Source organism: Musca vetustissima, unplaced genomic scaffold (assembly GCF_032173495.1).
Source record: "Musca vetustissima isolate MV318-11 ecotype Yass unplaced genomic scaffold, APGP_CSIRO_Mvet_v1 utg34932, whole genome shotgun sequence".
NCBI classification, from domain to species: Eukaryota; Metazoa; Arthropoda; class Insecta; order Diptera; family Muscidae; genus Musca; species Musca vetustissima.
The window spans coordinates 111040-137048 of record NW_026873667.1 but is presented as its reverse complement, the minus strand read 5'-3'; the positions used below and the strand labels follow the sequence as shown (position 1 = coordinate 137048).

Here is a 26009-nt window from a genome sequence, read left to right as displayed (position 1 = left end):
CTATAAATATGTACATATGTATGTATATATATGTTTAGATGAAAAAGAAGAATAAAGAAAGAAATTGAAAGAAAGCTTAATAACTAATTTATTTCTATACAAAGCTTCTATTGTGGTTGGAAATTTGTGTGCGGGCGTGTGTGTGCATGATCTGACAACAATGCTGCAAGTCACCTTGATCTGCAATCATTCCTCTCCAACTCACACACCTTGATCTGCAATCATTTCTCCCCCTACCCAGCTCACACACGTTTTACAAATTTAATTTTATATGGCTTAGCGGAAAGCGTTATACCCGGCACCAGGGTCCATGAAGGCTGATCTTCTTCTTTATCACTCAAGACCAATTCAAAATTTTGACATATCGAAACGATAAACGAGAATATACAAGCCCTTGCCATGGCATCACCCAAACAACGTCGTCGACCCATACCAAAGGGAATGAAATATTCGTCTTTAAAGGTTTTACCCTCCTCATTGATGAAACGTTCAGGGCGGAATTCCTCCGGATCACCCCAGTGTTTGGCGTCCTTCATAACCGTAAAGGGGCACATGAGAATTGTAGTATTCTTCGGTATATCATAACCTCCTAATTTTGTATCCCACAATGCCCTCCTTGGCCCTGTGATCGGAGCAATATGATAAAATCTCTGAACCTCCATGAGGAAAGCATCGGTCAGGGGGTAATAGGCCTTGTTACCCAAACTGGGGAATTCATTGTGTTTGGCATTCGCCCTTATCTCCTCATAGACTTTCTTTTGCAGCTCCGGACGCATGGCCAATGTCATGAGACTCAGATCGATGGTCGTGCTGGTGGTTTGCGATCCCGCAATAAACAAATCCAAAATGGTCATGACCAACTGTGTCTCGTTGAAGGTGCTATTCTCATTGTTGTTGCTAAGCTCTTTTTGCATTTCCCGCAAATAGGCATAAATCAAATCCCCATCCGTCGTCTGCTTCGCCAACGTGGCCTTATGCTCATCGATGCATTCCATAAAGAAATTAAACATTTCCGCATTCAATTGGCGTATCAAATTATAGCCGGTCTTGTTGGGTGCCACAAAACGCAGCCAGGGGAATTGGGTCAGAATGCCCCCCGACATATCGAACACCTTCGAACGACTTCCCATCAGATCCAACAACCTTGCCATTCTCTTATCGCCTCTTTCAAATCTTTTCCCAGCCGTCATGGACCACAAAACATTGATGACACTTTGAGCCAAAAAGGTCGCAGGACAGACGGGAGCCCCCTCAAATGATTCAATAAATTTCAGCAGACTTTCCGTTTCCTTTTGTATATGCTGTTCCATTTCCGAACGACCATAGCCAACGTTACGCATTTGTTTCATGGCAAAATTACGATGTTCATACCATAGTTTGCCATCGGTACAGGTAATACCCTTGCGGGTGCCCATAGTACGTAGACGCAAGAAGAAGGTATCAGGACGTCCCTCGAATACCTCCTGGAGATTGACATCTTTTTGCATTTCATAACCCAGGGCCACAACCACCAATTCACTGCCCAGCTTCAGGCCCAAGAGATCACTGTTATAGGCCTTGGACCATTTTTCAAAGGCCTTATGTTGTCCGCCACATGCTCTAGCCTCCTTGCGCAATTGTATCGTATTACCCACCCATGGGACACAATCGGGACCTGCAAAAGGAGGAAAATAAAAAGGGGATTAATTAAAGACAGCAACAACAACAAAAAATATATGCGATTATATAAAATAACGAAAATATGCGGATTTTGGTATTTTTTATTTTTATAACCAACTTTAAACCGATATTTCATTGTTACACATAACTTCTAGAGATTTCTTTTTTTCCGAGACCCATAGTGAAATTTAGTGGAGAATATTTTTCTCATTGACATTTGTCCCCTAAAATGAAAAATTCTACCAAAATTCGATGAAATTCAAAAATGGTCGGAATTAGGCATTTTTTGCCCAAATACCTAATTTTTGACCCAACTTTTTAGGGAACCCTATTATATCTAGAGGTTTTTATTGTCCAGAGACCCATAGTAAAATGTAGTGGAGAATATTTTTCTCATTAACACCTATCGCCTAAAATGGAAAATTCTACCAAAATTCAATGAAATTCGAAAATGATCGAAATTAGGATTTTTTGCCAAAATACCAAATTTATTACCCATTTTTTAGGGAACCCTGTTATATTTAGAGCTTTTTATTGTTCAGAGACCCATAATGAAATTTTATGGAGAATAATTCATACTTTAACAATTTTCCCCTAAAATGGAAAATTCGCCGAAAATTTGATGAAATTCGAAAATAGTCGAAATAAGGCATTTTTTGCACAAAATACCTAATTTTTTACCCAAATTTTAGGGAACCCTATTTATCAAGAGGTTAATATTGTTCGTGGACCCATAGTGAAATTTTATGGAGAATAATTCATCCTTCAACAATTTTCTCCTAAAATGAAAAATTCGACGAAAATTTGATAAAATTCGGAAATGGTCGCAATTAGGCATTTTTTGCCAAAATACCTAATTTGTTACCCAAATTTTAGGGAACCCTATTATATCTAGAGGTTTATTTTGTTCGTGGACCCATAGTGAAATTTTATGGAGAATAATTTATTCTTTATAGACATTCCCCCAGAATGAACAATTCCACAAAAATTTGGTGAAAATCAAAAATGGTCGGAATTAGGTATTATTTACTAAAATACCTAATTTTTTACCAAATTTTTAAGGAACCCTGTTATATCTAGAGGATTGATTTGTTTTGAGACCTAAGGCTAAATTTTATGTGCATCAACATCTTTCCTTTAAACTGAAACGTTCTACGAAAATTTGATGAAATACGGATGTGGTCGAAATTATGCATTTTTTGGCAAAATACCTAATTTGTTGCCCATTTTTTAGGAAACCCTATTATATCGAGAGATTTATATTATTCAGAGACCCATAGTGAAATTTTATGGAGAGTAATTTATTCTTTATACAAATTCTACTAAAATTAAAAATTCTACCAAAAATTGGTGAATTTCGAAAATGGTCGAAATTAGCAATTTTTTGCTTAATTACCTAATTTTTTACCCACATTTCAGGGAACCCTATTATATCTAGAGGTTTGAATTGTTCAGAGACCCATAGTGAAATTTGATGTAGATTAATTCATACTTTATTAATTTTCCCCTGAAATGAAAAATTCTCCCAAAATTTAGTTAAATTCCGAAATGGTCGAAATTAGACATTTTTTGTCAAAATACCTAATTGTTTCCCAAATTTTTAGGACCCCTATTATATCTAGAGGTTTATATTCTTCAGAGATCCATAGTGAAATTTTATGGTGAATAATTCATACTTCATCCACTTTTCCCTAAAATGAAAACTTCGACGAAAATTTGGTGAAAATCAAAACTGGTCGGAATTAAGAATTTTTTGCAAAAATACCTGATTTTTTTTACTCAGAGACCCATAGTGAAATTTTATGGAGAATAATTCATTCTTTAACAACTCTCCTCTAAAATGAAAAAATCGACGAAAATTTGGTAAAAGTCAAAAATGTTCGGATTTAGGCATTTTTTGCCAAAATACAAAATTTGTTGCCTAATTTTTAATGAACCCTATTATATCTAGAGGTTTGTTTTGTTCAGAGACTTATAGTAGAATTTTATGGAGAATATTTTACTCAGCGAAATCTATGGTCTATAATTAGAAATTATACCAAAAATCGGCGAATTGCCGAAATGGTCGGAATTTAGACATTTTTGAATTTAGACCAAATTTTAAGCACATATTTAAGTGAAATATATTAAAGCTAGAGATTAGCTTTTTTCGGAGACCTGTAGTGAAATTTGAAGTAGAATATTTCACCCATTGACATTTCCCCCCTAAATTGGGAAATCATACCAAAATTCGATGAAATTCCAAAATAGTCTAAATTATGCATTTTTTACCAAAATACCTAATTTGTTACTTAATTTTTAGGTAACCCTGTTATATATAAAGATACGATTTGTTCAGAAACCTAACGTGAAATCTTCTGTAGAATATTTCACCCATTGACACCTGCCCCCTAAACCGAAAAATTATATCGAAATTCGATGAAAGTCCGAAATGGTCAGAATTATTTATTTATATATTTCATAGTGCCCAGTCTTTCGACCTTAAGGCTGTAAGCTACATTTCACAATTAAATATAAATGTTATCGTATTAAGCGGCTTAAATGTAAAAGGGAGGGATATTAAACTACTAAAGAATATTATACCGATTAAATTACAAAAAAAAAAGTTTTTGATTATTATAGGTTATGATTAAAAAATTTGATTAATTGGATTATGACTACTTAGGCATTTTTTTTACCAAAATACCTAATTTGTTACCCAATTTTTAGGGAACCCTGTTATATATAGAGATTCGATTTGTTCAGAGACCTAACGTGAAATCTTCTGTAGAATATTTCACCCGTTGACACCTGTCGCTCAAAATGAAAATTTCTCCCAAAATTTAATGGTATTCGAATATGGTCGAAATTAGACATTTTATTGCCAAAATACTTAATTCCCTACCCATATTTTAGGGAACCCTGTTATATTTGGAGGTTTGTTTTATTCAGGGACCTACAGTGAAATTTTATGCAGAACATTTCACCCATTGACATTTCCCGCCTAAAATGAAAAATTGTTGAAAAAATCAAGGAATTTCATAAATGATCGGAAATTAGAAATTTGTTGCTAATACAACCACAAAAATTGACAATTTTTTTGTATAAAATCTTATTTCAAATACTAATATTTATAATAACAATTATTAAAAAAATATTAGTTAATATTGAAATTTTAAACCTAAATGTAAAACCACATTTTCTCACGTTTCTATGATCAATGCAAAGTTTTTTTATTTGATTATTCATTAATAATAATAAACAGCTGTTTGTTGTTGTATTAACAATGGGGAATTTTTTCCCCTAAACTAAAATACACGGAGGAATTTGTGAAACAATTTCATACGCTAATTAAGTCGAATAAATTTGCTGTCATAATTTGTATTAGTCTCTAGTTTTATTAATTTATATAAATAAAGTTTTACAAAGGAATTACTCAAAGCTGACAAAACAGCTGTTTTTCAAATCAGCTGATTCAAATTGGGAACAAAAAATCCAATAGGAATTTACATGTAAACCGGTTGTTGCACAAATGTCAAAAATGTTCTCTCAATCTCGCCTTTGTTTTTTTGACATACAAGAGCTGTTTATTGGGTCACCAAGAAAGATCAGCTGATTGTCAAATTTGCTGTCAAAATACATTCATATTCACAATATTCAATTTTTTTGGCACTTAACATAATAAAATCGGCTGTTTTTGAACTGTTCTGGCAAGACCTAATTATAATGGGTCATGGTCAAATAATAAGGTCACCCAGGAAGATCAAATCAGATGTTTTTCAAGTTCACTGTCAACATGCATTATTGTGAATGGACTTCACTTTGTAAAATCAGAAATAACGATATCGACATCGATTATTTTTTTGGTGATCTTATTAATAGGTCATGTAACAATTCTTACTAACTTTCAAAAAAGTTATTTATTTTTAAAAAAAAATCTATTCGTTACTTTTTAGTGACTCTTTCCTTCAATCAGTTCCTCCGCTCCATTGACTGAAAATAAATTTATAATTTTGTCCCAATTTATTTTAATGTCATCGTCTAAAGGTTAGAAACCAACATTTCTTTCCATATAACGATATGACCAAAAAAATCACAATAATTCAATTATAATTTATTGGAGATCATAAAAACCACTCCGAATCATACGTATTTTGGAAGATTAGATGCGACCACGAAAAAAAATCAGTAGCATTATTTCCTAGTTTTACTACACATCTAATCTCTCTCGATAAGCAATCTAATGATATAGTAAATATTATCGAAAACATGCGCGATATGTTAACAATTAAAGTGAGATAGACATTGGCGAATAACTTCGAGAAAAAAATAAACGTGCAGAACATGACCCACTAGATTGAGGACTTAGGCGTTTCGTCACAATTGTAGCCAAATTTATTTGCTTACAAACTTTTCCAATGTCACTCAGTAATAAACAGAAATAGCCTTCTTCAGACGATGCTGTTTATTTCGTCATATTGTGAATTGCAATTCACAATAATGACGTTTAACAGCTGTTTTGTTAATCAGCTGATCTTACGAAATCTACTCGATCTTTAATGCAAATTCCATTGCGTTTACTTCAAATAAAATTCACTGGATTTATGAATTAGAATTTATTCGAAATATTGAATTGAGTTCACACTAATGACCCCTAACAGCTATTTTGATAATCAGCTGATCAATAATGTCGTTTAGAAGCTGTTTTAATAATCAGCTGATCTTTGAAAGAGACCTATTTACGAAGTCTACGCGATCTTTAATGTCAATTCCATTGCGTATATTTGATATAAAATTCGCTGGATTTATGACTAGAGTTTATTCGAGGTATTGAATTGAATTCACAATAATGACGTTTAACAGCTGATCTTAAAGTGCGACCTAAAACGTCTTAAACTCTTAAAAAAATATTTACGAAATCTACTCGATCTTTAAAGTCAATTTCATGGCGCATATTTCAAATAAAATCCACTGGATTTATGACTAGAATTTATTCGAGGTATTGAATTGAGTTCACAATAATGACGTTTAACATCTGTTTTGATAATCAGCTGATCTTTGAGAGAGACCTATTTACGAAGTCTACGCGATCTTTAATGTCAATTCCATTGCGTATATTTGATATAAAATTCGCTGGATTTATGACTAGAGTTTATTCGAGGTATTGAATTGAATTCACAATAATGACGTTTAACAGCTGATCTTAAAGTGCGACCTAAAACGTCTTAAACTCTTAAAAAAATATTTACGAAATCTACTCGATCTTTAAAGTCAATTTCATGGCGCATATTTCAAATAAAATCCACTGGATTTATGACTAGAATTTATTCGAGGTATTGAATTGAGTTCACAATAATGACGTTTAACATCTGTTTTGATAATCAGCTGATCTTTGAGGGAGACCTAAAACGTCTTAAACCCTAAACAATATTTACGAAAACCACGCGATCTACAATGTTAATTCCAATGCGAATATTTCAAATAAAATCTACTGAATTTATGACTAGAATTTATTCGAGGTATTGAATTGAATTCACAATAATGACGTTTAACAGCTGTTTTGATAATCAGCTGATCAATAATGTCGTTTAACAGCTGTTTTAATAATCAGCTGTTCTTAGAGGTTGACATAAAACGTCTTAAACTCTAAAAATTATTAACGAAATCTACTCGATCTTTAATGCCAATTTCAAAAAAAATCCACTGGCTTTAAAACTAGAATTTATTCGAGGAATACGCTTTGGAATTGGCATTTGAAATCGAGTGAATATTGTGGCACTGTTTTAATGAAAAAAATGCTGCAGATCATTTATACCAAATTAATTAATATGTTCGCTCAGTAGGCGACAGACAGCGTGCTGAGGATCTGGAAGGAGCATTTTGAAGAACTTCTGGTATCAAATAATGGCGGTGAAGAGGATACCCCCGAACCAAAAAAAGATGACGCAATTATATGGATCTGAAGCATGGGTACTTACGCAAGCAGATGAGGAAACTCTTGGAGTGTTTGAGAGAAAAATTCTCCCAAAGATCTATGGGCCGATGTGCGTTGATGGTGAATATCGCCGTCGAATGAACCATGCTCTGTACCAGCTATTCTCGGACATCGGCATTATTAGACATATTGAGCTGCAGCGACTACGTTGGCTAGGTCATGTTGCCAGAATGGATGAAGATGCCAGCCAGCCAGAAGGCATATAAAAGCGAACCAGCTGATGGTTAACGCAGAAGGGGAAGGCCCCGAATGGAAAGATCAAGCGGAAGACAACATTACCGAATATGATATTTCAAACTGGAAAACCTGCGCAAAAGACCGACGCGCCTGGAATTCATTTTTTATGCTCGGCTTATGGAACGAAAGTTCTATCACAAGCCAACTAAGTAAGTAAGTACGCGAATTATACATAAATTTTCACTATAGGTCTGCAAACAAAATTATTTCCTAGTTATAACACAAATCATTGAAAAATCTGTTTAAAAATTGGGTATGAAGGAAGAAAAAATAACAAATTTGGACCAGTTTTGAAATTCATCAATATTTGGCCGATGAGTGGAATATTCTACATAAAATTTCACTATAGGTCTTTGAACAGAACAGTGTCAAGATATAATAAGGGTTCAAAAAAAATTGGGTAACAATTTAGGTATTTTATTTATTTAGAAATACTCATAATAAGTTCGTTCAGTGGGCGAATTTATTAGCATAGAACATTTCCAGGAGTGTTGGCGGGATATTTGGGATACGATTTTATTTCGATATTCCTGATATTATTAAAAATTGAAACTAAGCTGTTTATATTTCCATTCATTCATATTGTGAATTCAATCACAATAATGATATTTAACAGCTGATCAGGTAATCAGCTGATCACACTGGATGGCCATAGAAAGGAACAGTGATGTATCCTATTAATAAGATCTCTCAGGGCATTATAAATTAACCTAAATATGTAAAAAAATATTACTAGTTTGTCCAAACTTGCCTTAGGCAATTTTAATTACCTCAATTTTGTATTTTATAGGTGTGGGAGTTAAGGGGAATGGCAACACTTCAACTCTCTCGCCCATAAGTCATCATAAAGACCTAATATATCGCAGTTAATTATGGATATAAAGTGTTATATTGTTAAATTGACCACTGTCCTTCAACTCTAAATCATTTTATCGTAATTACTTTTATTATATAGATTCTTTTTTCATTAATTATTATTATGATAATAATTTTTATTATTTTTTTTTCAAGTACTTTCAATTTAGATTAAAATCTTATCGCCAAAAAAATGGACAATAATTAAATGATTTTTTTTGTTGATTTGGAACCAAATATTACACATGCGTCACAATGTCCACAATGCTTATTTAGGAGGCCAGCCAGGAAGATCAGCTGTTTCGCATGGTTACTGTCAAGGAAATATAATGTTGCAATATTACCTACAGGTTAAACAGGGCACATTTAAATATAGAATTTTTAAGCAGTAGGCCAATTAAGGCATTTAAAATTTTTTTGAAAAACTTTTCCAGCTGAATTTTCTATAATTTCATATTTTGTTCCCTTATCGAGAGGAAAATATCATTTCCGAAAATCATCAAAATTGGTATTTTGAAGATCAGCTGTTTCGCATGGTTACTGTCAAACACATATGTCGTAATATTACCTAGAGTTTAAACAGGCCACAATTCAATAGATTGTTGTTTAATCCGCATGCAAATTTCGATATTTAAAAAAATTGAAAAAACTTTTCCAGCCGAATTTTTCATAATTTGAAATTTTGTTTCCTTCTTAGGTAGAAAATATCCCTTCCCAAAATCATCAATATTGGTTTTTGGAAAAACTTGTAAATAATTTGAAATTTTGCTCATTTATTGGGTAGAAAATATCCCTCCCAAAAATCATCGCCTCCGTCGCAGATTGCCTCTGAAGTTTATTGCCGGCAAGTGCCGACACAGGACCTGTTCGAATCAGACTTGCAATCGGTCGATCAACAAGGTCTACGCTGTCTTCGCTTAGGCTATAATAACAATCCCCCTGTGTAGACTTGGCCGAAATTACCGTGGTGACCAGTTCATTATCAGTCAGGGTGAGATTTAGTAGCAGTTCCTCCGGAAGCGTATCCCCACATTGCTCTTCTGGTACAAGTCTGTATAACTGGTCGAAGATTTCCCTACTCTGCTCCTCTAAATTATCGCGGATAACGTTAAGGGTCCCGTGTATATCATCCCCTCCCAGAACTACAGTCCTGTCAGTCAGAGACTGATTTCCATTTGTCTTGATTTGCTCGATTGCCGGTTCGTTAACGTTGTTCGGGTTTGAAATTTCTAAATTAACTATGCCTATGGAAATATTTTAAAATATAGCATATTGAAATTGACTTATGTTGCAATAATAATACCGCATTGCATCATCACAATACTGGACTGGACAAAATGAGCTATATCCTAATAGGGTTAGAACTTTCATTAGTTTGGCATACGATTTGCGTAACTACTCACTAACCTTACAGGGAAACCATTTATAATCATTAAATTAATTTACTTCTTCGTGTGTTATCTTTCCGATTTTTTCTTCTACTAAATTTTTCAAATCCCATTAATTGAGGTTTTACTGTCATTGCCATCAAACGCACACACACATAGATATATGGTTTTAGTATTTACATTTTTTTTCTTTTTTGGTTTCAGATTCAAATTTTTTTTTGTAATGCAAGTGTCATCAGTTTCTCAAATGACCCATAAGGTAAACATTTGATTGACATAGCTGCATTTTGCGATATGAAATTATCATCGATAAATGGAATTCAAATAAAAATTTTTTAATCTAGAAAAAAAAATAAATTTTCAATTAAAATCCTTTTTTGGCATTTAATATTTACCAATAAGCAGCATACCATTGAATTTTGTGGTGCATTTGGTTTCAATATACTTTGCTGTGTTCCAGCAAATATTTTCGATTTCGTCTTTAAATTTTTTTAATACAAACATTCTGATTAAAAATCATAATATTTTTTCATTGCATGTTCAAAATCATAATTTGTATACGAGCATTATTTATGTTTAAAAATCCTAATATTTTTCGTTGCATGTCCAAAATCATAATTGTATTCCTTAAAAATTATTCGAAATTATTTTCGATTTCGTCTTATAAATTTTTTGAGTACGACCATTCAAATTATTAATCCTCACAATCTGAGTTCCTTAAATAATAAAAAAATTAATTAAAAATTAAAATATATTTTTTTAGAGAAATAATTCTAAATTACCTAATTCCGTTGACTCTTTTCATTCTGCTTATTTTCAATAAAAATATTCAACTATAAAAAATACAAAACATCGCTGGACTATTTCCTATAATTTGCTATGCTCCTTAAATATAAAAAAACAATTAAATTTTAAATAAAATTCTTTTTTGTATGGATCCGACATGCTTTATGTTTCATAACCTCAATTGGACTAGCATTAACCAACTTAAATAAAATTAAAATATTTTATATATTTAAAAATAAAAATTCCTTTAATCACACTCCTAAAACTTACCAGGTGGATAATTTTTTGGTTTCCTCACCGACTGCCATAGGATAAAGGCAATATAGCAAACAAAACTGCTTATTAAGATCATTAAATTAAACATGATTATGTTTGTGTGTGTGTGTGTTTGCGATAATTCCACTGTGTTTGTTTGTTTGATGTTGTCGTTGTTGTTATTAGAACACTTCCAAAAACCCCTCCAAACAAACAGTAATATTTCCTTTTTTCTTTTCTTGTTCTTTCAACTTTAATGGTATTGTGCAACTTTGTTTGAACTTCCGTTTTCTTTTATTTTAATACTTTTCTTTTCTTTGCTTCACTTTACGTTTTTTTTTTCTTTCTTATACACCACTTTCGGATGATGTTTCTCAAAGAACTGAACTGATCAAGCTTTGCGGCACAAGAATATATGCCGATCGTTGGCTATGGCTGCCTGTTTTATTACTAAATGAGTGATTTGTGCTCTGTTTTGCATTGACATGTTCTTTTATAACAACAACAACATACACAAGACTATTTATTCTCTTTGTATGAGGAGCACAAACATTTGATATCTCATGCTTTCTTACACACACACACACTCTCTCTCTCTCTCTCTGCTTCTTTGCATGCACTTAACGGCCAACTGCAGATGATGCACTGAATTGTTTAACAGTTTAATTTATATGTAATTATAATTATTATCACGTTTTGTTTAATAATATTTACACCATCCCTAATATTTGTGGGCTTTTTGTAATTAATTTATTTCAAAAAATCTATTATTTAATTGATCTTCACACGTTCCTTTTTTGTATTATAGACGTATGTGCGAAATATGAAGAAGAAGAAATTACAGTAATGTCAATGCGTGTAGTAATGTCAACGGTCATCATGTACTAAAGCAAAACAGCTGTTTTTACACAACAGTTTAAAATAAGGGTGCTTTAGACTGAATAGTATATATAGCTAAGAAATGAATTGTTTTATATTAGTTAAAATGAAATAAAAACAACAAAAATAAATAAAATTTAATAAAAAACACTATTTTTATTAAAAATAAAATATAAATTAAATAACACCACTGAAATTAAATTTTATTTATCAATAAAATGCCATTGGAGTATCCTTGAAAAATGTAATGTAAAAACGGCCAATGTGTACTACATAATTTGATAACGGCCATCAAAACAGCTGTTTTTACACAATGTGACAAATTAAGGGTGCTTTAGGTTGAATAGTTTATATATCTATGAAAACAATTTTATTATATTAACGAAATGAATTAAATAAAAACAAAAAAATAAATAAGTTTTAATAAAAATTATCATTATAACAATAAAATATAAATTAAATAAGACCACTAACATTACTTTTTACTTACAATTATAACGCCATCAGAGTGGCATTGAAAAGTAATGTAAAAACGGCCAATGTGTAGTACATAATTTGACATGTTATTATGAAAGTAGTGATAACGGTCATTTGCCATGAAAAAACAGATGTTTTAACACAACAGCCTAAATTAAGGGTTCTTTAGCCTGGATAGTTTAATTTTATATGAAATTATTTGTAATATATTAATAGAATTAAAGAAATAAAAAAAAAATAAATAAATTGTTATAAAAAATAATAATTATATTGTTTATTTAAAAATTGAATATAAACAAAATAAAGCTTCTGAAATTGAATTGTATTTATCATTAAAGCACCATTAGAGTAGGATTGAAAAAATAATGTAAAATCGACCAATGTGTAGTAGCTGAAGCTTAAAAAAGATATCAAAGCGCGCCGGTCTTGTGCGCATCCCCTCCAATTTGATGTTGTTTTCTACTTGGTCTTTCCATTTAATTCGTGGCCTTCCCTTTCTACGGGAATCATCAGTAGGCTCGCTTTTATATGCCTTTTGAGCTAAGGCATTTTCATTCATTCGCACAACATGACCTAGCCACCGTAGTCGCTGTAGCTCAATATAACTGACTATGTCGATGTTCACGTATAAATTGTAGAGCTTGTGGTTCATTCGTTTCTAAACTGCTTACTTTGACCATTGTAGCATCGGTTGGCCATCACTATACTTCTCCGAATTTCAAAACTGATGTCATTCGTTTTTATTTATGGCGGTACCAAAGTATATAACATCTTTAACAACCTCGAAGCTGTAATTCTACTGGACGTCTTGCGCGTTGATACCATCAGCTTGATCTTTTCGCCATTTACTGCCAGACCTACTTTGACAGACTGCTTCTCAATGTGTTCAAAGGTGGCTGTTACCGCTCGCAATGTTCGACCCATTATATCGATGTCATCGGCGGCGTAGGCGAGTAACATGTGTTGTTTGGTGTACGGAGTGTTTTTTCTGTTCACCTTTGCATCTCGTATGACCTTTTCCAACAGGATGTTAAAAATATCACATGACAAACTGTCACCTTGTCTGAATCCTCGTTTGGGGTATTGTAGGGATATGATAAGTCCTTTCCGACATTAACTGCTGACCTTATGCCACTTAAAGTTATCCTGCATAGCCAGTATTAATTTTGCAGGAATGCCGAACGCAAACATGGCTTTATACACCTCTGAACGGATAGGGCTGTCGCGAATGCGACTTTATAGTCGACGAATAGGTGGTATGTGTCAATGTGTTTTTCGTGGTTCTTTTCCAGGATTTGGCGCAGGGTGAAAATCTGGTCAATGGTGGATTTGCCAGGTCTGAAGCCGCATTGGTATGGTCCAATAATATCATTAAACATTGCCATGCATTCTTCTAGACAAATTGTACAAAGTAGTAAAGCAATTGCCATCAAAACAGCTGTTTTAACACAATGGCATACATTAAGGGTAATTTAGACTGAATAATGTGTTTGTATGAAATAAATAGCTAATTATAATAAAATAAATAATAATTTTTTATATATTTAGAACAAAATTGACCACAAAAAAAGCTACTAAAATTATATTATTTATGGCATAACCATAAAGCCATAAGGTCATATCAATCAGCTGATCGAACCAAACATATGGAAATCAATGTATTCGATTACATTGATCTTTATAGGTTTAGTTCGGTCACCTGATTGACATGGCTTTATGTCATAACTAATAATTTCCTTTTTTTAATTTAAATTATTATAAGTGTTTGTTCATATAAATAAGTGTTTATATTATAGCGATTAGATTTAATAAATCATTTTGATGTCTTTGTAAAACGTGTTTGAAGTGTTTGATTTAGCCACGCGACCATAAAATTACATACAATATAATTAATGTTTAATTTAGCAATTTGTTTAATTACATTCGAAGGTCAATTGGTGGTGGGAATTATATTTGATCACACAAATTTGGGTAAATGACTTTATTTTGAAACAATTCAAATTATATTTTTTTTTAACATTATGTAGTTATAAACGTGAGTCAGACTAGGGTTATTATTATTATTATTTTTTAATTTTAATTAGACTCTAACGAAAACAAACACGTTTTTAAAGTGGAGAAAGTGGTTAGCTTCTTAAGAATATAATTTAAATTTTATTTTGTCTTATAATTGGCATTTTTTCTATTTAAAGAGTCTTTTATTTATTGCAGTAATGTAAAAACGTCCAATGGCATTGTTTTGGCATGTTATTATGAATGTTGTAACAACGGCCAAATAGTACTAAAACAGATGCCATCAAAACAGCTGTTTTTACACAGTTGCATAATTTGGCATGTTATTATGAATGTTGTAACAACGGCCAAAAAGAACTAAAGCAGTTGCCATCAAAACAGCTGTTTTTACACAGTGGCATATATTAAGGGTTGCCATCTTAAGAATAAAATTTAATAATTCACATTTTTTCTATTAAAAGGATTTTTTATTTATTAAAATTGATTCAAAAATTTCTCTTTATAAATTAAAAAAAAAATACCACGAGAATTTAAACACAATTTTACAAGTGTTTAGTCTTCGTGGAATATAGGATATTATTTACGATAAATCAGCTGATTAAGTAAACATATGATCAACATATTTCGAATAGATTCTTTCAAAAACTAAAAGAAAAAATTGAAATTCTATTATCTTTCTGTTATATTAAAAAAATAACAAATACAATTATGTTTAGAAATTTCAAGAATATTTCAAATCATTTCAGTATGGGTACTGACCTGGGTAATTTATAAACCGGTTGTTTTTTAATTTTATATAATAAAAATTATTTGTTTTGAAAATAAATTGTATAAATTCTGCTATAATTAGTTAAGTAAACAATAACGAATGACGTAAATATTTTTTGTGCATATTTAATGTTATAATTACGTTGACTTCTACTTACGTCGAATTTTTGTTTTGAGAAACTGTCATTTTTATCTTCCTATTCAATGATTAATTTCATTGTTTTCTTGTAACTGAAATATATTCAAAACAAATTGCTGCAGAACCTGCAACAATGTAACATTTTTTCTACGATTATATCAAAAAAAATAATAATAATAATTCAGCTTGGCTGAATTGAAGATTTCCTATTGAAAACATAATTCAGCTGTGTTGAATTTAAGATTTCGTATAGAAATCATAATTCAGCTGGGCTGAATTGAAGATTTCCTATATGAAATCATAATTCAGCAAGGCTGAATTGCAGATTTCCTATAGAAATCATAATTCAGCTGGGCTGAATTGAAGATTTCCTACAGAAATGTTAATTCCACTGGGCTGAATTGAAGAAATCATAAGTCAGCTGGCCGAAATTAAAGATTTCCTTTAGAAAACATAAGTCAGCTGGCCGAAATTAAAGATTTCCTACAGAAATCATAATTAAGCTGGGCTGAACTGAAGATTTCCTATAGAAATCATAGTTCAGCTGCGTTGAATTGAAGATTTCCTATATGGAATCATAATTCAGCAGGGCGGAATTGCAGATTTCTTATAGAAATCATAATTCAGCTGGGCTCAATTAATGATTTCCTACAGAAATGTTAATTCCACTGAGCTGAATTGAAGATTTCCTATAAAAATCATAATTCAGCTGGGCTCAATTAATGATTTCCTTTAGAAATCATAATTCAGCTGGTCTAAACTAAAGATTTCCTACAGAAATCATGAAGATTTCCTATAGAAATCATAATTCAACTTGGCTGAATTAATGATTTCCTACAGAAATCATAATCCAGCTGGACTGAATTAAAGATTTCGTATAGGAAATCATAATTCTGCTGGACAGAATTGAAAATTTTCTATAGAAATCATATATCTAAAGGAAATCTTCAATTCAGTCCAGCTGAATTATGATTTCTATAGGAAATTTTCAATTCAGCCCAGCTAAGTTATGATTTTTATAGGAAATCTTCAATTCAGCCCAGCTAAATTATGATTTCTATAGGAAATCTTCAATTCAGCCCAGCTGAATTATGATTTCTATAGGAAATCTTCAATTCAGCCCAGCTGAATTATGATTTCTATAGGAAATCTTCAATTCAGCCCAGCTGAATTATGATTTCTATAGGAAATCTTCAATTCAGCCCAGCTGAATTATGATTTCTATAGGAAATCTTCAATTCAGCCCAGCTGAATTAAGATTTCTATAGGAAATCTTCAATTCAGCCCAGCTGAATTAAGATTTCTAAAATTTTCTAGCCCAGCTGAAATTATATATCTATAGGAAATCTTCAATTCAGCCCAGCTGAATTAAGATTTCTATAGGAAATCTTCAATTCAGCCCAGCTGAATTAAGATTTCTATAGGAAATCTTTAATTCTGCCCAGCTGAATTATGATTTCTATAGGAAATCTTTAATTCAGCCCAGCTGAATTATGATTTCTTTAGCTAATATTCAATTCAGCCCAACTGAATTATGATTTCTATAGGAAATCTTCAATTCAGCTCAGCTGAATTATGATTATGATAGGAAATCATTAATTCAATCTTAATTAATTCAATCTTTAATTATGATTTCTATAGCTAATCTTCAATTCCGACCAGCTGAATTTCGATTTCTATAAGAAATCTTTAATTCAGCCCAGCTGAGTTATGATTTCTCCCTTTGGCCCTTCTTAAAAAGATATCCTTTTGTTCTTCCATTTGTTTTTTTTTAGTTTATTTCTATGTAAAGAATAATGTGGGTGAATAGGAGGAAGAGAAAATTTTATGTAACGGAGGAGGAGGAGGTGGTCTGTTCTTACACCTAAAATTATACATTAGAAAAATACGGAATTCTTGGCCATAATATATTCAATTTCCGTGGTCCAGGGGTTCTTAAATGCCCGCCATTCACTCTGCAGCTGAATAAAACTATTGTCCTTACAACGAAATCGATAGACCTGGGTGGTGACTTTTTCCGCCACCTGCAATACCATTTTGTGAGACTCAGCCAGTGCAGGTATGTCTTCGGGATGGAAATACTCATAGAAACTACTGCCGAGTATTTCTTGGGGCAGGAAACCAACAGCTAGGGTGGCTCTGGAAACAAAATCGATTAAAATTATTAAAAATTTGTAAGGGGTGTATGTGTCCTCCCAACCCACCTTTGATCGATAAACAAAAATTTCCCATCAACCGAATGCCTTGACAAGAACTTAACATGCCTTATATTCGGATGATGATCCAGTGATGAGGGTATTTGATCTTCCAGTACATTTGAGGGTATCCTTCCGATGGCCACCAAACAAGACATATTATTGGTTATCTGATCATCACTATCCCCATCATGATTTTCCTCTTTGATTGGGGTCCAGGATTTTAAGTACCCAGTGCATTGGATAACCCGATATTTATCATCCATGCTCAGTTTGGATTTTCGCTTTGTGGAACTGCGTGATGAGGATGAGGTATCGGATTCCTCTTTAATTTGATTGTTGTTGTTATTGTTCTTGTTGAGGGCGGCTTTCAATTTCATGCGACAGAAAAATGATCGACGGGCTCCCGGACACAGGCGACATAGGCTTTGGGGTATATCGGCTTTGACGGGCAGCATGGCTGCGGGGAAAAAGGGAAATAGATTCGGGTTATTTGGAAAAAAAAGAAGTTATGGTTTTTTTTTGTTCTCACTTTTGGCATCTATTAATCGCTCCCTCGGACAGGGATCCAGTGATGACAGCTGTTCCTTTACCTTGGCCACATCTTTCGGATGTAGAACATCAAACCAACTTTGACCCAACAAATCTGTCTGTGTATAATTCAACACCTTCGATACCGATTCGGAGACATAAAGTATACGACCACGATCACAGCCGACAACAAAAAGAAATCCTTCGGCTGCCTGCAGTATCAGCATTTTTAATTCTTGATCGGAAAGGAATGTGGGTTTACCATCGGCACCGCTGTAGGCGTGGACCGCACCACGTATGCTGCGTAAATGCTGCACTGCCATACGCAACACTGTCAGCTTGTCCAGTTTACGATGCATGGCATAGCACATGGGTATCATGGCCGACAGCTCATTGATGTAGGTGTTCATTTTGTCCCTGCGGCGTTTTTCGATTTCACTGTGATTTTGCCTACAGCAAGGGGGGAGGGGAGAAGGATTCAATATTAAAAAAATATATTTGGGTTTAGGTATTGCTTTTGGAACATACTTGCGGTTTTCATCGGATGTCCTTGCCGATTTTTCCTCATCACAGGTCTCATCGTCCAATTCTTCCGGTAGATTGTCACTGTAAGAAAAACAAAAAACCGCAACATAAATAGGACCACCAAAAACCATACCTTAGGCCATCCACACATTCAAATCCTTCTAGGCATTCAGACTTCCCTTTTTCTTACCCAGCTGTTCTGCTGGCAGACTTGGTTGGTCCCACAATCACTTACCAGTAATCCATTGTAATGCTGAGGTACTCAGAAATCCCCTTATCCGAATATCCTTATCCCAATATCCTTCACTTCTATTAGCTGGAGGTTTATTTCTATTTTTTCCGATTTTCCTGCAGATTTTCCCTTAAAAATTTTCCTCTGTAGGTTTTTTGCTTGTAGGCTGTGGGATTTTGACAATTTGTTGCTTTGCTTGGTTTTTTCGCTATATGTTTTTCTTTTCTTCCACTCTCTCTCTCTCTCTATGTCATGTTTTTCCCATTTTTCGCAATGTAAGCTTACAACTGTCAAAACAGTTAAAAAGCTTTGAACTTTATTGATGTCAATTGGCCTGCCGCCGACTGGCCAATGAGTGTGGGTGCGTGTGTGTGCGGGTGTTTGTATCTCATAGATTGTAATGTATCTATGTGTGTATCTACTGTTGTGAAAAACAGGAAAAGTTGAGGTTAAATTTGAAATACCCTACATTAACCTGATTGAAGTCTGTAGACGATCTGATGGGCGTTTTTACAGACAAGCTGAAGGGCGTCTTTACAGACAAGATGAAGAGAGTCTTTATAGATGAGCTAAAAGGAGTATTTTTTAAGAGCTGTAAAGGGTCTTTATAGAGGAGCTCAAGGGAGTCTTTATAGTCGAGCTGAAGGCAGTCTTTATAGACGAGCTGAAGGCAGTCTTTATAGACGAGCTGAAGGCAGTCTTTATAAACGAGCTGAGGGAGTCTTTATAGACGAGCTAAAGGGAGTCTTTATAGACGAGCTAAAGGGAGTCTTTATAGACGAGCTAAAGGGAGTCTTTATAGACGAGCTAAAGGGAGTCTTTATAGACGAGCTAAAGGGAGTCTTTATAGACGAGCTAAAGGGAGTCTTTATAGACGAGCTAAAGGGAGTCTTTATAGACGAGCTAAAGGGAGTCTTTATAGACGAGCTAAAGGGAGTCTTTATAGACGAGCTAAAGGGAATCTTTATAGATGAGCTAAAGGGAGTATTTATAGGACGAGCTAAAGGGAGTATTTTTGGACGAGGTGAAGGGAGTCTTTATAGACGAGCTGACGGAGGTCTTTATAGACGAGATTAAGGGAGTTTTCATGGACGAGCTAAAGGGAGTCTTTATAGACCTGCAAAAATAAGTCTTTTTAAAGGAACTGACGGAGATCTTTATAGCCTAGCTGAAGGGAGTCTTTATAGAATTTATAGATCTTTAAAGAAATCATAATTCAACTGGGCTGAATTGAAGATTTTTCTCTAGAAATCATAATTCAGCTGGGCTGAATTGAAGTTTACATAGAGAAATTATAAATCAGCTGGGCTAAATTGAAGATTAGCTATATAAATCATTATTCAGCTGGGCTGAATTGAAGATTTTTATATAGAAATCATAATTCAGCTGAAATTATAATTCAACTCGGCTGAATTGAAGATTTTTCTATAGAAATTATAATTCAGCTAAGCTGAATTGAAATTTTTTTTTCTATAAAAATTATAATTCAGCTGGTCTGAATTGAAGATTTTCTATAGAAATCATAATTCAGCTGGGCTGAATTAAACATTTTTCTATAGAAATCATAATTCTAGACCGAATTATAAAACGGTATTCTAATTTTCGATATTTCCGACACATTTTCCAACCTTTTTGGATTTAATTTGCAATTTGGGCTTCTCATGAGGTAGAAAACCTCTATACCAAATATTATTCATGACGGCACACCTTTGGGTATAGCTCCCATATAATGGTACCTTCCGATTATCGATATTTTGAGTATTATGTTAACATTTTCCATCGAAATTGGCTGTAATTTGATATTTGGGGTTCTCACGAGGTAGAAAATCTTCCTATCAAAAATTATGTATATCGGTCCACCCTAAGATACAGCCCCCATATAATGATATCTATATTTTCGACATTTTGGACGCATTTTCCTACCGAATTATCTGTAATTTTATATTTGTGGTTCTCATGAGGTAGCAAATCTCTCTACCAAATATTTTCCATAACGGTCCACCTTTAGGTATAGCTCCCATACAATGGTAATTTCCGATTATCGGCATTTAGAGGATAATTTTCACATTTTCCATCGGAATTGGCTGCAATTTGATATTTGAGGTTCTCATGAGGTAGAAAATCTTCATAACAAAAATTATGTATATCGGTCCACATTAAGGTACATCACCCATATAACAGAATTTCCAATTTTCGATATTTGGGTATATAATTTCCAACCGAATTAGCTGTGATTTGATATGTGGGATTCTAAATGGGTAGAGAACCTTCATACCAAAAATTATGTATATCGGTCCACCTTAAGGTACAGCTCTCATATAACCGTACCTTCCGATTTTCGTTATTTTGAGGATTTTGGTAACATTTTCCATCGGAATTGGCTGTAATTTGATATTTGAGGTTCTCATGAGGTAGGAAATCCCCCTTTCAAAAATTATGTATATCGGCCCATCTTAAGGTACAGCACCCTCATAACGGTATTCTAATTTTTGTTGTTGTGGACACATTTTCCAACCGAATTGGCTGTAATTTGATATTTGGGGTTCTCAATGGGTAGAGCATCCTCAAACCAAAAATTATGTATATCGGTCCACCTTAAGGTACAGCTCCCATATAACCGTACCTTCCGATTTTCGTTATTTTGAGAATTTTGGGCACATTTTGCATGCGAATTGGCTGTAATTTGATATTTAGGGTTATCAATGGTTAGAAAATCTTCCTATAAAATAATATGTATATCGGTCCAACTTTAGGTCTAACCCCCATTTAACATTAACCTCAAATTTTTTTATTTATTTATTTATTTTATTTTTTTTTTTTTTTTTTTGCTATTTAAAATAGTCGAATTTTTTATTAATAAATTTAATTTAATTATTGTGTTTTAATTTTTTTTACAATTAGTAGATAACAAAACAGACCTAAATACAGACAAAAATAAAATTAATTAAAAAAATCTCTCTATATATAAAAAATTAAAAAAATATGTACTAAACATAAATAGGCGAATTAAAAAACATATTACTTAGACATGATACATTTTGTCCAAACATATACTGATAACTTGCATATAACGATCCCATAGGCAGCGAGTCTCTTGATCTCTGAAAAAAAATTTTGAAAATAGATTTCAATTCAAATCATCTGAAATTAAAAATTTCCGAATTACCTTGATATTTCCAAATCCAAAACACTTTGCGTTATGGCAGCCAAAAATTTATTCACGTGTTCCCGGGCCCAGGCATTTTGACGCCATGGTTCTACTAATTTTTCACACAAATCGACATATAGGTCACGCAATTCTCGTGTGCGATGTAGATTGCAGGCAATGCTGATTAGGGAGCGCCAATATGATCTGGAAAATGAAAATTAAAAATGAAAATGTTTTGAAAAAATGTAAATTATAATATTTAACTTGAAAGCATTTACCGAAAATTATTATCCAATTCATGAAAAGCCCGCTCCAAGAGTATGGGTTTCAAACGCAAGCATACCAAACTAGAAAAAAATAAATTTCAATAATTTTTTAATATTATTTAAAAATCTTTTATCTCACTGTTTTATTTCCTTTTCCTTGTCCAGTAAACATCGGAGTTCCCTTAGGTCTAGTAGGAATTCCTTATCCATTTCCGTATCATAATATTCGGGTCCGGTGTGCTGATACGTATAGGTCCAATAGATCATAACCGCTTGAGAGCATGCAAACAAATCACTAAAACTTAAATATTGCAATTTTTTCTTGGACGTTTCAAAACGTAAACAGGCCAAGAAGACAATGGAGGCATATTTTCTGAAAAAAAAAAGAAAAAAAAAATCATAAAAAATTTTGAAATAAAAATGTGCGGATTTTTTTTTTTAAATGATGTGATTTGCAGAGTTCAAGTCGATAGTTGGGAATTTTTTTATTACGTATTATAGGAAATTTTTAATTTTTTTGGGAAACGTAACCGGTTATTCGAACCGGATATTCGGTTCTCCAAACCGGTTTGGAACCGGTTCTATTGAAATCTTGTGAACAATATGGGTATCATTTTAAAAGCTTATGAAAAACCTTATCAAAACCGTGCCAAAAATCCGCAAAATATCGAACATTTGGGGATACCGTTATATGGGGGCTACCCTGAAATGTACATCGATATCGATAATTTTTGGTTGGAGATTTACTACCCAATGAAATGTCAAAGTACCAAATTGTAGCCAATTCGTTTAGGAAATGTGCCTAATATCAGCAAAATATCGAATATTTGTGGGTACCTATATATGGGAGCTATCAGGAAAAGTAGACCGATATCGATAATTTCTGGTGGGGATATTTACCACCCAATGAGAAGTCAATGTACCAAATTACAGCCAATTTGTTTAAAAAACGTGCAAAATATCCGCAAAATACCGACTATTTTAGGTTAACGCTACATGGGGACTAACCTAAAAAGTCCACCGATATCGATGATTTTTGGTGGAGAGGTTTACTACCCAATGAGAAGTCAAAGTGCCAAATTACAACCAATTCGTTTGAAAAACTTGCCAAACATCCGCATATTTGAGGGCTACCTTTATAAGGGGCTACCCTGAAAAGTAGACCGATATCGATAATTTTTGGTAAGGAGATTTACTACCCAATGAAAAATCAAAGTACCAAATTTCAGCCAATTCGTTTAAGAAACTGGACAAAAATCCTCACAATACCGAATATTTGAGGGTATTGTCATATGGGGGCTATACCAAAACATGGACCGATGTATCCCATTTTCAATACCAAACATTCTAGGAGTAGTAAAAATCTATGTGCACAATTTTAAAGCTCCATCTTAAATATTTTGTGATCCATGGTGATTTCCAAAGGCAGGCGAACGGACATGGCTAAAACGACATAGAATTCTGATCCGGAATATATATACTTTATGGGGTCTAGGTTCGATTTTTTTTTTCATTCCCTAAAACTTGCAATACTTACTTCGCCAACTCCTCTGATATGGAAAATAATTGCTTAATATTATTTGTTATGTTGCCGGGTAATTCCTCTACGGCCTTAAAGATACGCTTGACATTATCAAATTGACGCCTGCAATAAAAAACAACAACATGCAATATTCCAATTAACAGGCATTTGAAAAAAATCCTTAAAAATATGTTCAATCATACCTAACAGATTTCAATTTAACACCCGTCTTTTCGGCAACCTCATCCAAATCCTTGCGATAGCGTGATGATAATTTTTTACCCAATATTTCTCTGGCCACGGCATCATCAATGGAGTAATACCTTTTTAATAAAAATACAAAAAATCAGTTGTGTGTGGTTATCTCTTCACAGATAGATAATAAAACCCCGAACAAAACACTTCATGCTTACTTTTCAATGATTAGATCGCGTGTCTCGGGCTGCAATTGAAAACATGATTGTTCGACCAATTTAATGGGACTATGCAGCAGACGTTCTATCAACGAATATGTACGGTAATGATCCAAGACATCAGATGTTATCAAATCGATGTGGACACCCATTAAATGGCCAAATCCTTTTTGCTTCAGATAGCAAACGGCCTCGGTGGCTAAAAAAAAAACAACAACAACAAAAGAACATTAACAACAACATAATTTTTGTAAAATATTTTATGGCCAACACTTACACGTGTATCCTTCTATCCATAATCCATAGATTTCGGGATCAACTATTGTGTAGTTTGTTAGGAAAACATCGACGTCCGCCAACATTTTTTTTACCCTCTGTATCGCTCTCTTTTGGTTAGATTTTTATAATTGAAATCCAAAGGAGGACACGACACGACACGAACAAATCAAACAAATAACATTTACTTTGTTATCCCTATGGAGCAGGTTTTCTGTGTCCAATCAGTCCAAGCAAGCAGCAAGACCCCAGAAGATTATCTTGGGGTAGCTCACATTCAGAGTTTTTGTAAATTGCAACCCTGTAAACAGAGGTGGAAAGCAAACGAGCCGACGACCAACCTGACGAATGAAATTGAAAGCAACCGAGACGAGGACCGAATCTCGTGTTTACGAATGAGGATGAAAACAAACGAGCCAAGGACACAACCAACAGCTGTTCTGTGTGTTGATATTTTTCTGTGCCGCCGTTAAATAAGCTTTCATTGGCTCAATTCTGATTTGATGTCTTCTTCTTATTCATATATGCAATGTACTGTAAATTAATGACATGAGGCATGAAGTTGTGTACACACGACCCAATCAAACTGTCTTTGTAGAGAGCTCAATTAATAGAATTAATAAAACAATATTTTTCCTTCGAATTTAAGTAGGTTTAAGAAGTTTTCATATCAAAAAGAAAAGAAATGTAAATTTATAATGTTTCTTATATTGGTTTATGGTTAATTTATTTGATATTATCTTCTTATGTCAGTAACAAGGCGCTATGCACTGTAAAATAATAACATTGGATATGAAGTAGTGTACATACTCCCCAGCAAAGCTTTCTTTGTAGAGAGCTCAATTAATAAAGTTAATGTAACATAAATAAAATAGTTTTGATTCGAATTCAAGTGTTTATATAAAAAAATAAATATAAAATAATAGGACACTTAATTTTTTAGGTAATAACTTTGATATCTTCTTATGTCAATAACAGCGTGTCATGTACTGTAAATTAATGACATGAGATTTGAAGTCGTGTATATACGCTGCAGCTTCATTGTAGACAGTTCAATTAATAGAGTAAATATTGGTCAGTTCCATTACTACAAGAACCTAATTGATTTTACTATTTTCTTCAAAATTTTGTCGTAGTAAAAAGGAGTAGATTCTTGCAGTACGGGAACAAACCATATGACAATTATACAATCGTTTTTGTTATATTTTTGTCTATTTAAATGGTTTATACGTTAAAAAGAAGACAAATGGAAATTAATTGGGTCAATTAAATTGATTTATGGTTAATTTATTTAATATTTTCCTCTATATAGTCTTGATTTAGATTAGGCGAGTTTACTTGCGTCAAGTCTTTGTTTGTAGGAGAGAGGGGCAAGGGGAATAGAAATGGAAAAAAATTGTTCGTACCGACAATTTTCTGGCAATTCGTTTTGTGTATTTCGTATTTTTTGACATTTTATATTTATTTAAAT

General features: G+C 33.1%; 3 protein-coding genes across 3 annotated transcripts; all 3 read right to left on the bottom strand.

Moving 5' to 3' along the window:
• Positions 1-242: 242 nt before the first annotated feature.
• On the bottom strand, positions 243-11269 carry LOC133327066 (probable cytochrome P450 305a1). The gene is made up of 2 exons (XM_061535647.1): positions 11170-11269; positions 243-1654 (listed from the first exon to the last, which is right to left on the bottom strand). Exons 1-2 carry the CDS (start codon positions 11261-11263, stop codon positions 243-245), a joined length of 1506 nt encoding a protein of 501 aa, XP_061391631.1. The 5' UTR covers positions 11264-11269.
• A 6033-nt stretch (positions 11270-17302) lies between these two features.
• On the bottom strand, positions 17303-18772 carry LOC133326983 (protein cycle). The gene is made up of 4 exons (XM_061535593.1): positions 18685-18772; positions 18158-18606; positions 17635-18085; positions 17303-17569 (listed from the first exon to the last, which is right to left on the bottom strand). The coding sequence occupies exons 2-4, from the start codon at positions 18564-18566 to the stop codon at positions 17308-17310; spliced, it is 1122 nt and encodes a 373-aa protein (XP_061391577.1). The 5' UTR covers positions 18567-18606; positions 18685-18772; the 3' UTR covers positions 17303-17307.
• A 3145-nt stretch (positions 18773-21917) lies between these two features.
• On the bottom strand, positions 21918-24625 carry LOC133327019 (acidic fibroblast growth factor intracellular-binding protein). The gene is made up of 8 exons (XM_061535617.1): positions 24540-24625; positions 24263-24461; positions 24053-24172; positions 23865-23972; positions 22467-22700; positions 22340-22408; positions 22080-22265; positions 21918-22014 (listed from the first exon to the last, which is right to left on the bottom strand). Exons 1-8 carry the CDS (start codon positions 24622-24624, stop codon positions 21936-21938), a joined length of 1080 nt encoding a protein of 359 aa, XP_061391601.1. The 5' UTR covers position 24625; the 3' UTR covers positions 21918-21935.
• Between the last annotated feature and the right edge of the window lie 1384 nt (positions 24626-26009).